The sequence below is a fragment of the Leptinotarsa decemlineata genome, unplaced genomic scaffold, assembly GCF_025532065.1.
Source record: "Leptinotarsa decemlineata unplaced genomic scaffold, Ldec_3_MD MMD2_tig00026347_RagTag_RagTag, whole genome shotgun sequence".
Taxonomy (NCBI): domain Eukaryota; kingdom Metazoa; phylum Arthropoda; class Insecta; order Coleoptera; family Chrysomelidae; genus Leptinotarsa; species Leptinotarsa decemlineata.
In genome coordinates this window covers 4,542,218-4,558,048 of record NW_027412698.1, presented here as the reverse complement: position 1 = coordinate 4,558,048, position 15,831 = coordinate 4,542,218, and the positions used below count along the sequence as shown (strand labels likewise).

The window sequence follows — 15,831 nt, the reverse complement described above, 5'->3', positions numbered from 1 at the left end:
TGAGTGCCTGGCCGTAGTATGGGCGATTAAGAAATATCGGCACTACTTGCAGGCAAGTTCACCCTATTAACAGATAGTTCGGCGTTGACTTGGCTCGGTCGTATGAAGGACGAAAGAGACAAGTTGACTAGATGGGCGCTGTTACTGCAGGAGTACGACTTCGAAATCGTACATGTGCCAGGGAAGCTGAATCAACTTCCAGATTTTCTCTCCCGAAATCCCGAGGATGTGGAAACGAAGGCTGATTTGGAGAAGGAGTCAGAGAGGATGTTTTTCCCTCACCAGGAACGACAAGTAGAGGACCAGAGCGAGGAAGACATAGTTCTGTGCCTGATCGATGAGGTCGCAGAAATATTCAACACCTGTGATATGGTGTCACTATATCACGGGGTTGAAACGTTACTTGAAATGAGAACCTTATTCGACCAGATAGTCGAAGAACAGAAGTCAAGCGAGGGAGTTTGTCGGTTCAGGATGCGCATCGAGAGAGCGCGAGAAAATCCTGAACCGAACGAATATGAACAGCGAATAATGAACGACTTCCGAATGGACGGGGATTTATTATATTATGTAGGTCCAGAAGGGAACTGCAAGCGTCGTCATTTTTACTGGTCCAACATGAGGAAGCAAGCGCAGGAATATATAAAAACATGTCTGACCTGCGCTACCACTAAAGCGTCGAAACCACAACTCCCAGCAGGACAAAGGCCGCTTGAACCGACAAGGCCATGGCAAATGGTGTCTGTCGACGTTCTCGGGCCTTACCCAGCGGGGGAGAGTGGGAACAAGTACCTTATCGTCGCGGTGGACTGCTTTCCCAAATGGCTTGAGGCTAAGGCCTATAAGAGCGTCCAAGCAGGAGCGGTGACGAAATTTTTATTGGAAGAGGTTTTTTTACAGGTGGGGTTTCCCTGAAATCATAATAACTGACGGCGCGGCGATGTACTTAGGAGCGACGTGGGAACGATTCTGCGAATACCACAATATTGTGTCCAGGATGAGTCCGTCGCACCACCAGCAAGCCAATCCGGTGGAGAGGCGGGTGCAGGAGATCAAGAAGATGCTCCGCACCGCCCTCATAGACAAGCCGGAAGCTGAGTGGGAGCGACATATACCGGTAATAGTGTTTCACTTACGAACACGGGTGAATGCGTCTACGGAAATGCCCCCTAGTGAACTGCTGCTGGGATATGAAATTCCCAAGCCCGGAGAATGGGCTACTCCTGCGCAGCGCTCACGAAAGACTAACAACCAGAATCGGCAGGCTAGGATCGAAAGAGCCAATCAGATGGCCGAGCGTTACAGAGAAAGAATTTTTTCGAATCGCGACCAGCAGCCAAAGGCGAATTTCCGGCCAGGAGACTGGGTGCTTTGCCGAAATTCGGAATTAATCCGGAAAATTTTCGGCCAGACCTGGTCAGTCCCTTCTCGGGTGATCCGGAAATTGGGGGTTAATACGTATATTGTGAACCGTGGCGGTCAAGATCGCACGATACATATCAATGACTTGCGGCTAGCGCCTCCTCCGAGACCGGGCCAGGATCATCTAGATCCGAGGTATCCGGATTTAGTTCCGTAGCATAAACGCCTTTACATTGTAAATATTAGGTCGAGAGCGGAGCTGAAAGGCGGCTGTGATGCCTCGACATGTACAGTAGATTTAGTTAGTTTAAGGGGATACCAATTGTTGTACGTATAGAATTAAAGACCAATTGTATATCAATGAATTTGTAAATATGTTATTTGAAAAAAATAAAGAGAAAAAGAAATTGCTTCTCAGGCACTTGAACTCGAATAGCCGTGCAACATCTTAGGGCAGGGGGGTGTCGTCAATACCCAAAGAATCGAAATATAAAAAGATAGAAAAACTGTCTTATTAGTAAAATAATTATTACTTTAAGACATTACAACAAAAATCGGAAAAATAAAACCAATATTAAACTGTTTAAACGCGAATGAAATCAGTAGAAAAATAATTCTAAGTGTCGTGAAACAAAACTGTTTGCTTTGTTTCCCGAGCCTCAGTGCAAGCTCCGCACACTCTGAGGAAAACTTGGAAAAATGGAAATTATGTTTTTTATGATATTTTCAGCTCAGTATAGGTTACTCAGCATTGAAATATCATCTCCTGAGTGTTAGGAAATCTTTTGCAAGATGAATAGCAAAAATGGAAATTATGTTTTTTATGATATTTTCAGCTCAGTATAGGTTACTCAGCATTGAAATATCATCTCCTGAGTGTTAGGAAATCTTTTGCAAGATGAATAGCATTCGTTAATTTTATATTAGGCGAAAACGGTCAGTTTCAGGGAAATGCCGTTTTCACTTAGCTAGATAGGGAAATCGTGTTTTCTTCTGAAAGACATCGAGAGAACTTTTAATTAGCTTTCGTTTGATACCAGAACGATTTCTGTAGCGTGACTGGTTCAGATTTTATTTAGATTTTTGTCGGATTTGGAATTAGAAGTATCGGAGGAATCGGTTTTCGATAGCTTCGACCAAATCTCGCACTTTGTACTTTCAAATGCATTTTACAGCCAGAAGGAATAGAGATATCGAGAAAATTTCATCAGTAATTTCGTTTCGGATTGTTGAATTCTATTCGAATATGAAGTTGAAATTTTTCGGGGAAAAAGTTGGAAAATCGCAAATTTCCGTTAAACTTTCCGTTAGGCAGTTGTTTGTTCGCAACGGTCTCGCCCCAGGGCAAAATCAGGTCACCGGCTAGCCGGCTTTTGATTGGCTGGTGGGCATGGCGTGATTATTGATTTTTTTAGTCGATCGAAGTGGATGTGACTTTTTGAGAGATATGATTGGCCGATTGGAGCTCGTCCACAAACATATAAATATGCAGAGTTTTGCATTATTCGTTCAGATACTTTTCAGATTGAGAACACGTAATATTGAGATTTGAAAAGACTTCTATACTTGCGATATTCTACTGGCGATTGAGATATTCCTTGGCTAACATTTGAAAGAGATTATTACGATTGGATTGTTGGATATTCTTCGTGGATATTTCAAAGGATTCATCGACATTTTGTAGTTCTTTTTAGAACTGAGAAAATTCGCGAACACAGATTCCCAGCAAAAATTCGGACATTCAATTTGTGTTAAATCGAATTAGGGAATTTAAAACTCCGGAGAACCAGCGGGATAGCATTTTCCAGGAGGAAAATGTAGCAAGGGAACATCAGGAGATGTTTTCCGAGAAGCTTCCCAATGAGGGAAAAACTTCGAAAGCACAAAGCGCGCCCCAGTTAGGGCTCCGCGCTATGCTAAAGTCAACACGAAATCCCGCTATACCAAGATCGGTGGCGATGAAACAGATGGAGGATGGAATCCCTCCAAAGACAATTCTGTCTGAAAACGTAGAGATTTTCAGGCAACGAGAGGTGTTAGCTACATATGTAGAGACACCTAAAGTGAACATGTACAGGGTGTACAGCCACCCTGTACCACTGACCAATTTCGAATTTACAAGGCCATTGTCGACCTCAGACAAGAGTTCATGCAGGAGCAGCCGACACACTCGAGACGAGGAACGTTTCGAGTGCAACGTGGGACTCTTCAGGGAGGAATCGCCGGCGGGCATTAAACGCAAAAATAGAGCTGAGATTTGGTCAAGAGGACTCAAATCTGGATGGCCGGCGGGCGTTAAACGCAGAAATGTTTTCCGAAATACTGAGTATTTCGGAAATGAAGAGGAATCGCCGGCGGGCGTTAAACGCGGAAAGGCTTACCGAGATCAGGAGGGTTTCGGAAGTGAAGAGGACATCTTCAGGGACGAGTACCTGGAAGATGGGTACTCCGACGTGGGATGTGAATTCGACGGGTCGCCGGCGGGCGTAAAACGTAGAAACGAAGGAGCAGGACAGGTCGTCCGACGCCAGGCGTCGCGACGCCCCCAGGCCCAAATTCTTAGTGGTTCCTGGGAGGGAGATGTTTGGTGCACAGGAGCGCCTTACATCTCTCGTGAAGGTGCAACTGAGGCCCTAGCGGAAGTGCTAGGGGGAGGTGGAATGCCAGGGGGCATCCTGAAGGCAGCTGGGCCTTGGGGATGTCTTCATGGCGGGCGAGGTTGTTCAAACAAATCGAGGCATTCAACGAGCTAGTCGAAGCAACGAACCAGCCTTCCGTCGAGCTCAGACAGAAGCTGAGTCCCGAAATTCCTGGGACTCAGGTCTGGGAGGCCTGCCGGCCGTCTCGACGTGAAGAAACGGTGACCGGCGGGGTCGGTGTAGCTGTGCACGCCTCCGCCCATACCGAGGTGAATGGAGCATGGGAAGGTGACGTCCAGCGCACCCGGCTGGACTACGAGCACCCCTCCCGTCCTCCAAACCCAAACCGTTTTGGAGGACATAAGTCCAAACGGCGGACTGTAGCCTGAACGCCGATATACTCGACGTTCAGGAGCAGACGAAAATTCATTTCGCGTTGCGCTCTCGCGGCGAGGTAGGCGGAGTTGACGCCAGCCAACCACGCGCGAGAAACTCTTTCGCGATTTTATATTTAAGAAACGCGAAATGGATTTTTCGGACACTGTTCGATGACTGGCCTAGCTGCCTTTAAGTTCTGCTATTCAACCATCGTAAAACGATTGTTAGTTTTTCACTGTACATCCGACGTGTGTTAAATTATACACTACAAATTAGTAGCGGCTACATTTCCAACTTCCTGCGTTGAGAAAGAGTTCTCAACTCGAATATAATTCGGACTAGTCTGGTTAGACTAATAGTTTGGAGTTCGTTATCCAGTGGGATAACCTAGGAGATTTTTGTGGAAACAAATAGACGGTGGCGTGTTTGCAAAAACCCGATTCAGATAGCGGAAAGGATACTTGGGTATTGGCTGCAGATTAGTGTTGTACAACGGTTGTTGCCAGAGCAATTACGAGTCAAGTGTTTGGGAGGTAATTTGATTAAAAACAAAAATTACCTCCAGAAAGAATTCGTTATGATCACAACGATCACAAACAAATCTGTCTTTTTCAAGACAAACTAAACCGATTCGACTTTCTAGTTCCGTGTGAATTCGTGTGCTGTGTGCTGTGGACTTAAGCTGGTAAGCAAACAGACAATTTCACTAACTTTTGTGTGCATTCACAGTGGTACCTGCCTCGACTCCGAGATTCGACGTGGTATTCAAAGGAAGAGGCCTCTGTCGCCGTATTGACTGCAACCACAGTGAATACAGCCAGAGGTACGCCTACCCGAGAGTCTTCACGAGAAGACTCTCATTGCATTGACGCTCGGCGGCTTAAAAGCCCTGAGTCCCCGGGGACTATTCGCATCTTCGGAGTTAAGAATTGTAGGCAGCTCACTTCGCGGTGTGAGTCTCTCGTAGATAGGGATCGTTAGGGAAACTCTGAGACCGGTCCCAGCGGCCAACGTGGTGTCTCACCGTACCCTCGCGAGTTTTTGTGTTTAGAATTAGATAGATTTTTAGGGAACTAAAAATAATTAATTCGATTTTGAATTTTAAAGAAACCAACTACTTTCTCTCGTGTAATTCGGTTACACTGGGAAAACAAGATCATCCGGGAGTCAAGGGGACTTCCCGGCTCTGGTCTCTGGTGGAGATTTCGGCGGCGACGAGTACACTCACTTCCCTGGCCGGGCATCGTCGGAAACAAAACCGAAAAATGAACGACGAAATTCATTTTTCGAGTCGACAACAAGCAGTTTGACAGCAGACCTTCCACATCTACTAATTCTTATTATTCAGACACTGAACAACAACCATTGCAGCAACAAATGCAGAGCAGTACAACACATCTTCCACAGCTTATTCTCAGTGTTCCGACCTTTTACACCAAGCTCGAGAATCGGCTTTCTCAGCATCTGATGATGAGTATGAGAATATTTAAAGTAGTATTACAAAATTAAAATGTATTTTGTTTTTCCAAATATAACTAGCATTGAAAATATGTGCACTCATGACCAAAATATTATTGCATACTCTCCAAAAGAAATCATCAATCATATTGAAACCCATACAAAAAAAATTACTATACGATATGAAAAAATGTGGGTGTTTCATCAACGTACCGTTATATAGTTCGCAAGGGCTTCATATATTGTCAAAAACACCTCTGGTAAAAATACTGATATAGTACTTTTCGGTAGTCTATATAAATACTGCAAGGAAGCAAAACTGTCACCAGTGGCAAGATAACGCAATGTTACTTCCAATTTCATTTGAGGAGCAATAGGACTTCTCATCCACGTTTCTGACTTTGTAAGTTCAGGTTCAACTAGTTTTAAGAGCTCTTGAAACTTTTGGCAAGATAACCTCATGAAATTCCTATAAGGCTCGGGATCTTCAATTGATATCTCTTCAGGTACCCATTATGAATTTTGAGATGAAAGGTTCGGAAGAAAGTCGATGGTTTACTCTGCATATTATTGTAAATTTAAAAATTATTGTATATAGGGTAAGTCTGAATATGGTACCGCCCATATCCTTCAGGTACCCAATATGAATTTCGAGATGAAAGGTTCGGAAGGAAGTCGATGATTTGCTCTGCATATATTTGTGAATTCAAATATTCTTTAATTTGGCTATTAGTAGAGATTGAAGTGAAATTATCCACGGTTTTTTCGCCATGAAAGAATTGGATGTTGGTCAATTGAATTAATTGCTTTGATAGTAACTCAATTATCTTATGGTATATATAGATTCATCCTCAGCTAAATATTTAAAATTCTACAATCAAAGTATGAAAATTAAAATAGTTAATGCCTTGAACAATGAAATACCTACATGGAGAAAACATTTTTTGCAAATGGCAAAAGTCACATGTTAGCTTGAAAATTGTCAATTATGTTATTTTAGACGAATTAAATATTGAAAAATATTTTTCATTTTTCGCATCACTTGCTATTTTTTTATGTTTATGTATTTCAATACATTTCCCTGCTTTGTGTAATTTTTAAAGATAAAAATTAATAGATTTAAAGTTGCTGGGAAAAAAAATAATAAATCACTGTCTATTGAACGTTGTGAAAAATTTTTTCTCTTTTTTTTCAGGGTTGGTTGATGAAGTATACTTTGGGGTTGTTTTTGGCTTCGTCGTTTATTTTTTGCGTCGTTGTTTTTTTTTACGTCGTTGTTTTTTTTACGTCGTTGTTTTTTTTAAGTTGTTGTTTTTTTTTCCATCGTTTGTTTTTGGCTAAATGTTGTCATTGTTGTATTCACTTATATATCAAGAGTGATCCACGTCATGGCAGCTTTTGCACTTGTAACTACTGACAATGGAATGCAGACGGTCATTCCCAGGTCAGAAATAATATCACAGGATAATAAGGTGGAGTGTTTCATATTGGGGAAACGTTACAAAATCGTCATAAATGGATTCAACGAAGATTTTCTTCCCTTATATAATTTTGCTGTGGGACATAACACACGCAGACTTAAGGTTGTCTTGGAGAAAAATTTGAACATTGGCAACCCAAATGAAGCAAAGTTGAAAACTCCAAAGGGTAGAAAAAAAACAAAACGGATTACTGATTCGTTAGAGGGCAGGTCTGTACAGAAGAAAATGAAACCCAGACGTATTTTTCAAAATGTACCTATTGAGGTGGAAGGCGTAGAGGGGATCAGTCGTATTCATCATTCCAGTTTCATTTCAAGTACTGTTTCACCAATTCTTTTCAAGTCCAATGATTTGCCCTCCGTGTGCAATTGGTTGTCTGCAGTATGTAACTGTTTGTCTTCTGCATCTGACAGTCTGTCTCCTATGCATGAAAGTCTGTCTCCTATGCCTGAAAGTCTGTCTCCTATGCCTGAAAGTCTGTCTCCTATGCCTGAAAGTCTGGCTCCTATGCCTGACAGTCTGCCTCTCACAATCGAGAGCCTGGCTCCCTCAATTGACTGTTCTCTTCCCTCAGTTGACTGTTCTCTTCCCTCAGTTGACTGCCCGCCTCCCACAAATGACAGATCACCTCCCACAATTGGCAGCCTGCCTGCTACAAATAACATTCTTCTTTCAACGTCCTCCAATAGTCTGCCCTCCAAAGCCATGGGTCTGCCTTCTTCATCAAGCAGTCAGTCATCTATATCCATCCTTTCAACAATTGCTGAAGAATCCGTATCAGAAATGAATGATGATAATCCCACTTTAGTGAATGAAGCTGCTTATAAGCGAAGGTGAGTAACGACAATAATCAAATCTATTACTTTTCACATATAATTGTGGAATTGTGGAAGTGGAATCTTCTAAAACATGATGTGAAAATATCTCAGTAGAGACAGCGTCAAAAAGGTTTGCTTCCTTTTTTTTGAGAAAAAAGAAAACCTCGTAGTTCGTTCTGATGTTAATGGTTTGATGGACTGCTTGAATTTGGATCACACTCCATCTGAATGGAGACTGTTTATAGACTCTTCAAAACTAAGCTTAAAAGCTGTACTTCTGCATAATGGAAATCAGCTACCCTCTATTCCTATAGGTCACGCAGTTCACATGAAGGAAACGTATATAAATATGAAAACACTTCTCCAATCAATCAAATATGAACAACACAAGTGGCACATCTGTGGTGATCTGAAAGTCATAGCTATAGTCCTAGGAATGCAATTAGGGTTCACCAAGTACTGTTGTTTTTTGTGTCTGTGGGACAGTCGGGATAGAAAATCTCACTATAAAAAAATGAACTGGCCTACACAAGACCTAAACCCTAATGAGAAAAATGTAGTTTACGAGCCTCTTGTAGATCCTAAGGATGTTCTCCTTCCCCCATTACATATTAAGTTGGGACTAATGAAAAACTTTGTGAAGGCCATGGACCAGGAAGGACAAGCTTTCAAGTACTTGAGAGCAAAGTTTCCCAGGTTGAGTGATGCTAAAGTCAAGGAAGGCATCTTTATTGGGCCTCAAATCCGTGAAATCGTAAATGATCCTGCTTTTGACATGATTTTAACAGGAAATGAAAAAAGAGCCTTTAAGGGGGTTGTACATGGGTTTTTAGGTAACAAAAGAGATGATAACTTCACAGCATTGGTTAAAGAGCTTCTTCAAGCTTACCACCAACTTGGATGCAACATGTCCTTAAAAATTCATTTTCTTCACTCTCATCTTAATTTCTTCCCACAAAACTGTGGAGCTGTGAGTGACGAACATGGAGAAAGATTCCATCAAGACATTGCCTTAATGGAACAGAGATATCAGGGCCGTTGGAATGAAGCAATGCTTGCAGACTACTGCTGGTCTGTGTGTAGGGATGCTCCAGAAGTGTTATAAAAGACAAGCTAAACGACAGCGACCTTACAATGAATCGGATGGACTTAATTGAAATTTGGTGGTACAAACTTCTTTTATTTGTCAAAACACTAAGAATAATGTTTTTTTATTAATTTTGTACTTAAAATATTCTAAAAGAAACAAAACAATATTGTTTTATGTACTTTCACTTTTCACGTATAGTATAACTTCTCTTTAAGATTAAGTACTGTGTATCTCAAAAACCAGAGCTAATAAAATTTTTTCATTGTTATTTTCGTTTTTATCACCCCAAAATTAGTAGATATTGACTAATTTAGTGTAGGAAACATTCAAAAAAAATTTTTTGTTGTGTTGTGTAATTGAACAATGTCCTCATGGAAGTTTACAGTAACATGATAAACATATTTTTAATGTTACCGATGTAATGTTTGTTTAATCTTCACTTAAAGATGATAGAAAAACATGTTAAAAATAACGGTTTGGTGCTGAGCTAGGACTAAAGCAATATTCCTTACCACAACAGTGCATCACGAGTTCATTTGTGTTCAATGGAAACCCTTGTTATTTTATAAAAGCAGAACTTTGTTTTATATATGAGAAAATAATCTGTTGGTTGTGAAAAATTTTATTTGGTTTGTTTTCTAGACGAGTTATTAAGGAATTAGTGAAGTATTTAACAAATAAATTTTGTTCATTTTCTCTAGTATTTTTATCATTTTGTTCCTGATACTTTTTTATGGTTAATTCAATATATGCTTATAAGCCTTTGATAGATACCTTGTAAAATTCAATAAAGAAATAGCAATTGTGTTAATATGAATTTAAGACCCTGAATGTAAATATATTTTGTTACAGAATCTGCAACAAACCTAATACCTGCAAATTCTGCAAGCAGTCCAAGACTAATGTTAAACGACACATCTTGTCCATGCACAGAAATGAACCTGAGGTTAAGGAGTACATTGCAATGGCTGACGAAAACCCTAAAAAAAAAAGAAAAACTTTCACAAATCAGAAGAGACGGTAATTTCTCTGCTTTCAAAGAAGGTGAAAATTTTGTCCCTGCTAGAGTCTCTAAATATTTTGATAAACCCGATAAATCTCAGTACATAGCATGTACTTGCTGCAAAATAATCGTCAAAAAAGATTCATTAAGGAAACATTTACAAAAAAATTGTACGAAAAACCCTTCCAACTCGAGCAAAGGCATGTTGTTCAAATCTAGAGCTATTTCAGAAAATATTCATAAAAGGGCCAACGAAGTTGTTAAATATTTCTTATTCCTTGCTTTTAGAGATGGTCCTATTGAAGAGATCATACGATTTGACAACCTCATTATTCTTTATGGTAATGAAATGGCTTGTAAGTACAGATCACAGCATCATTATCCTATGATACGAAATCGTATGATAAGAATGGCAAGAGTTTTGTCAATGATTAAAGAAAAAAATTCTTCTGTGCGTCATTTCGAAGTTATTTTGAAGCCCCAGATGTTTGACTATATTATTGAAGTTATTAACACCTTGGGAGATTATGATGAAAACACAGGGAATTATAATAAACCCTCTTTACCAACCGAAGTTGGTACATCTCTAAAATATATGATCCAATTACATATTTCGGAATGTATCAAAAATGGGGACATGGAAGGAAAGAAGGATTCCAAAAATTTGTTACATCTGTTGAAAACAGCGCTTCCGGCACACGTCAATAAAACTGCATCCGAGAGTTTGTTAAAACATAAGAGGAAAAAATTATCTATTTTGCCCTCAATGGAGGATATCAAGAAGTTGAACTCTTATGTAATGACAAAGAGAAATCATTACTATGAGGCTTTGATGAAAAAGTTCAATGTAAATACTTGGAGGAACTTGGCTAATTTTACTTTGATTAACATATTGATTTTTAATCGAAGGCGACCTGGAGAACTCGAACGAAGTATTATTTCTGATTTAGACAGCTTGGCAAGAATTGAGGAAAATACGGATACATATAAAAAATTGTCTGGAAACGACAAGATATATGTGAGGGAATATGTAAGATTTGTCGTCAGGGGAAAATTGGCAAGAGGAGTTCCGGTTCTCTTACATAATTCAATGCATGAATGTGTTAAATTATTATTGAAATACCGAAAAGAGGCCGGAATTGATGATAAAAATCCTTACATATTTGCCTTGCCTCACCGTAGTGTTACAAATGAAAAAGTTGTCTACAGGCATGTATCTGCTACATCATTGATGAGGCAGTATTCAGAGGAATGCGGAGCAACTAATTCAAAGTCACTTCGAGCTACCATACTTCGAAAACATGTTGCCACTAAGTCCATGTCACTCAAGTTGGACAATGAAGACTTACACCTTCTGCAAGGATACTTGGGTCATGCGGAAAAGATCCACAGAGAATATTATAGGCAACCTGTTTTAGAACGTGATATAATCAGCGTTAGCAAAGTTTTCTTAGCCGCTCAATGTTCTCCTACTTCTGGTAATGATTCAGATGCCTGTCGCAGCACTCCTATGTCATTACCTACAGCTCATGTCCCAGGTACTTCTGCAATATCGAGCACTCCAACTACACCGCTGTACTACTCTCCTACCCCTGGACCATCCAAAATTACCAGAATAACCACTATGGAAAATGAAAGTGGGCTTGAATGTAACTCAAGCTGTGATGGTAGTAACTTCAGTGATGATTCAGATTCAGGAAAGGTACCAGATGGCAAACGACGAAGATTAATAGGTATAGTGATTACTGAAGTCCACTCTATTCATAATATTATATTCATTTTCTTCACACAAGCTATCATCATTACAGTTTATAATACAAAATAATTTTCATTAATAATATAGCTTTGTTAATAAGTTCAGAAAATTGACAAAATCGATTTTGTACTCGATTTGTTCCCAATAAAAATTTGGTGAACTTCTGTTTCATATTTACGTTTCAACATAGTATCTGAACCTGATGTAAAAAGTTGAATGAAATACCCTAGAAACAATAATATATTCGTGATTAATAGCTCTTTTTCATTTATAGATAATAGTAACTGTACTTTCATTACAATTAGCTTATCTTCAATCATTTAAATTTTTATTCTTTCAAATTTATATTTTATTTTTGACAATTTGTTGCAGCCTTCACCCCTGGTCAAGCTGCTGTTAAGAGAACGTGGAATACACCAGAGAGACAAGCTGCAAGGAAACTTTTCTCTCGTCATTTATTAGAAGGGACACTGCCATAAAATTATGAGATTTTAGCTGGTGTCAGTAAATGTGACGATTTGAGGAAGCGAACTGTGCCACTGATCAAAATGTGGATCTCCGACAACATGAAGACGAAAACTAGTATGTACAAGTGATTTCAACATTTTACCATTAAACATTGAAATCGAAATAAGATTGTGAAAAATCTTGGAAAAAAAAGGAAATTTACACTACAATTTATTTCTATATTCTCATTTTTTTTTTATCTTATTAATAGTTATTCAGATTACCACTTTATATCACTAGAGCACAGAGTAAAATAAAATTAGATTTCAAATTTCTTAATCATTGTCATGTAGTCTGTCTTAAATTCTGTTCTGTCAGGGTAACGAATGTCAATAATTTCAAGAAGGAAAAAGCATATGACGTAAATTTCTGGCTCATATAAGAAGAAAGTATATTCAACCAAATCTGTCACATACTTGTGCAATGATTCTCAAACACATGCCAGGATGTTCTCAATAATTTAGATGATCTTTTGCTTGACCTGGATGAAGTGACCACCTGTCAGACTAGTTTTGAGGTGATTTCCTCTGATGAGTGACAATATAGGCCTGACAGCTTTGCACCCGTAAGTCACGACCATCTCAACTTCAAAGGCTTATGATGCAGTGTTTGGAATCTTTGGTGTAGAAATAAATATTACTGGAGTTTTTTCCCAACACCCAACCATTATTTTTAACTCCCGGACATGTCTTTCAATAACCAAGTGATCATCTTCAAAAGGAAGGGATTAAAAGTTCTTCCTCTTGAAGATGATCACTTGGTAATTGAAACACGTGTCGAGGTGTTAAAAGAACGGTTTGGTGTTGGGAAAGAACTCCACTTATATTCAAAGGCTTAACTTAAACTCTAAATAGTGACTGAGCTCCAAAGCTAGTTTGCCTAACATGTCTGATAAGACCAAAGAATCCCCAAACAATTCTGCCAGGTAATCATCCAACCAGGTCGAGAAATTGGGCGACATTATGGCATGAGCTTGAGGGACGTTGCACAGGTTTTAAACAGGTGTTTTTTTCTGTCTGTATTTCGACTTTGTTGAAATCTTCTCTCTGATAGACTTTTGAGAGTGATAAATAGTTTACTCACTTCTCTCAATGGCGAATGATACTTTTTCGATGAAAATATCTGCTTGATTGAAATGTGGAAAAAAATCCACTTCTGAAAGGGAAAAAATAGTATATACATTTCTTCAATTTATTTTTTACAGAGAGAACTTGGTATACACCAACCAGGCATTTAGTTAGGACGCTTTTCAAAGAATTCATTCAAGGTGAAACTTCTATCTATCCGTCTCAGACATATATACAAGAAGTTATCAACACTAATGAAGACCTGAGACATTTGACCCCCAGGAGAGTTCGAAGTCAGATTCAACAGCAGAAGAAGAAATACTATTTATCAAGAAACAATAAGTAGTTGGAGTACTTACAATCAGTTTTTTATATTGTCCTCATTCAATTTCGTGTCATGTGGTGAGTTTTTCAATAACATATTTCTGTTGAACTGATGGAGGTATTGTTCCATTCAATTCAAATGAATAATTATAAATTTTATCATGAAAATATTGAATTGTTGTCTTGACAGATGCTTTTGTTTGGTCAATGTATCGATATAATATAATGTCAGTTTTTGAAATAATTTTAATGCTATTAGACACAGAAAAATAACGTTCAAACTCTGATAGAAATTTAAATTAAATTCGAATCGTTAAATTTAAAAAACACCAGTTTTCCTCAGATTTTCTGAAGCAAATTCTTGATCATCAATTTCAATATTATTTCTGAACATCGATGGGTAAATGATGGGAATTATGTTTTTATAGAAGAAATATATTCAAATCCAATAGTGAGTACCTACACAATTATTGTTAACATTTGGAAAAATGAATCAATTCGTTCTGAGTCACTCTTTTTTTCACCATCGCATAGCTGGATAAAATGTCTCCCCAGAACAGCAATATTTTCATGGTCTATCACTGTTCAAGTAGGCAATGAAAATTTGATATCCTATCACCTTCGACTATCGGATCATAATAAGCAGCTGGAAAAAAATATAATCAATCTTCTGACCAACTAGTATTCTGAAGCTGTTTCTTCACCTATGAGTGATGTGAATCACTCCAACAAAATTTTGAACTGAAAGCTCATATGCTTATAATAATAACGCATTACTTTGTCAGTAATGAAAAGAGCAGAATGTTGATAGTTAACTTTTTGTAATGTACGTGGCCCTAAATGGCAACATATGTACAAAACACTGAAGAGCATATCTTTTACCTAGAATGTCGTCACGTAATGTTGTTATCACTAAGTTCTCAAAGTACCCAAATTCAATATTTTGGCGTGTAACTTTTTAATTCAGAAGTTTACCCTGGGATTACATATTCGAACACCATCAGCCGAAGACGATTATGGATACTAACAATCGAAACGTTGTGAAGTAACCTGGCTTGAAATCTTTATTTTCATTCATTTCTTTTTAGTTTGATTCATTTATTTTATAGCTTACCTTTATATTCATACATTTTCTTTATATTTTACTGTGTGGTCATATTCAATTTCCTTTTTATATTTTATAAGGTCTTTATCGTATCATCATTTCACGCTTTATTGTTTTATGTAATTAATATTTTAACTATTATATATATTTTAACCAATATTGATTCAATTTCATTTTTCATGATACAATAATTTTGTTCTTTCTTACAATATAATTCTCATAATTTTTTGTGAAACTTGTTTCGCTCTAAGTCATTTGTTTATTTCATAGATTTCAAATCAGTTATCAACATATTAGACAATGGAAGTCCGAACCACCAAGATTCATAAATAAATCATAGTCGAAACTGAATACGCGCGCCATCTCACAGCGAATACCCCGTACTATCAATGAGCAAGTGAACACACCATTTTAGTTGAATACAGAACCACAGTAGCTGAGAACAGATCCAGCTAGAGCGTGCAAGTAAAAGACAAGTATTATGTACTTACGTTTTTTCGAAGACACACGAGCACTCGTGCAAGCAATGATCTACACTAATGTATATACAGGGTGTTCATTTGAAAACTTCCCACCACGGATTTATCGAAAACTACTGATTGAAAGAAAAAACGCCGAGACACGTCAGAAGATACATCAAAGGGGACAACTTTTTAACCAATAACTACTTCACCCCTTTCACCCTCTGCACCCCAGGATCATTTCCTTGAAAATTTTAAATGACAAGGGGTATCGAGTGATAGCTTGTTTGAAAAGTCTTCCGAAGTCCTTCATTTTGACGTTTATTTTTTTCAAATCGGTCGATTCGCTTTCCAGAAAATTAGAAAAATCTGCATTAATTTT

The 15,831-nt window shown here is 38.4% G+C and overlaps 1 protein-coding gene across 2 annotated transcripts; it reads left to right on the top strand.

The window, feature by feature from the left end:
- Positions 1-7,019: 7,019 nt before the first annotated feature.
- On the top strand, positions 7,020-13,947 carry LOC141486139 (uncharacterized). 2 transcript variants are annotated; one of them, XM_074183861.1, is made up of 4 exons: positions 7,020-8,151; positions 10,079-11,962; positions 12,358-12,567; positions 13,697-13,837. In XM_074183861.1, exons 1-3 carry the CDS (start codon positions 8,130-8,132, stop codon positions 12,462-12,464), a joined length of 2,013 nt encoding a protein of 670 aa, XP_074039962.1. In that variant the 5' UTR covers positions 7,020-8,129; the 3' UTR covers positions 12,465-12,567; positions 13,697-13,837. The 2 variants fall into 2 exon arrangements, with proteins under 2 accessions (XP_074039962.1, XP_074039961.1); XM_074183860.1 differs by lacking the exon at positions 12,358-12,567 and having other exon boundaries at positions 7,021-8,151; positions 13,697-13,947.
- The last annotated feature ends 1,884 nt before the right edge of the window (positions 13,948-15,831 follow it).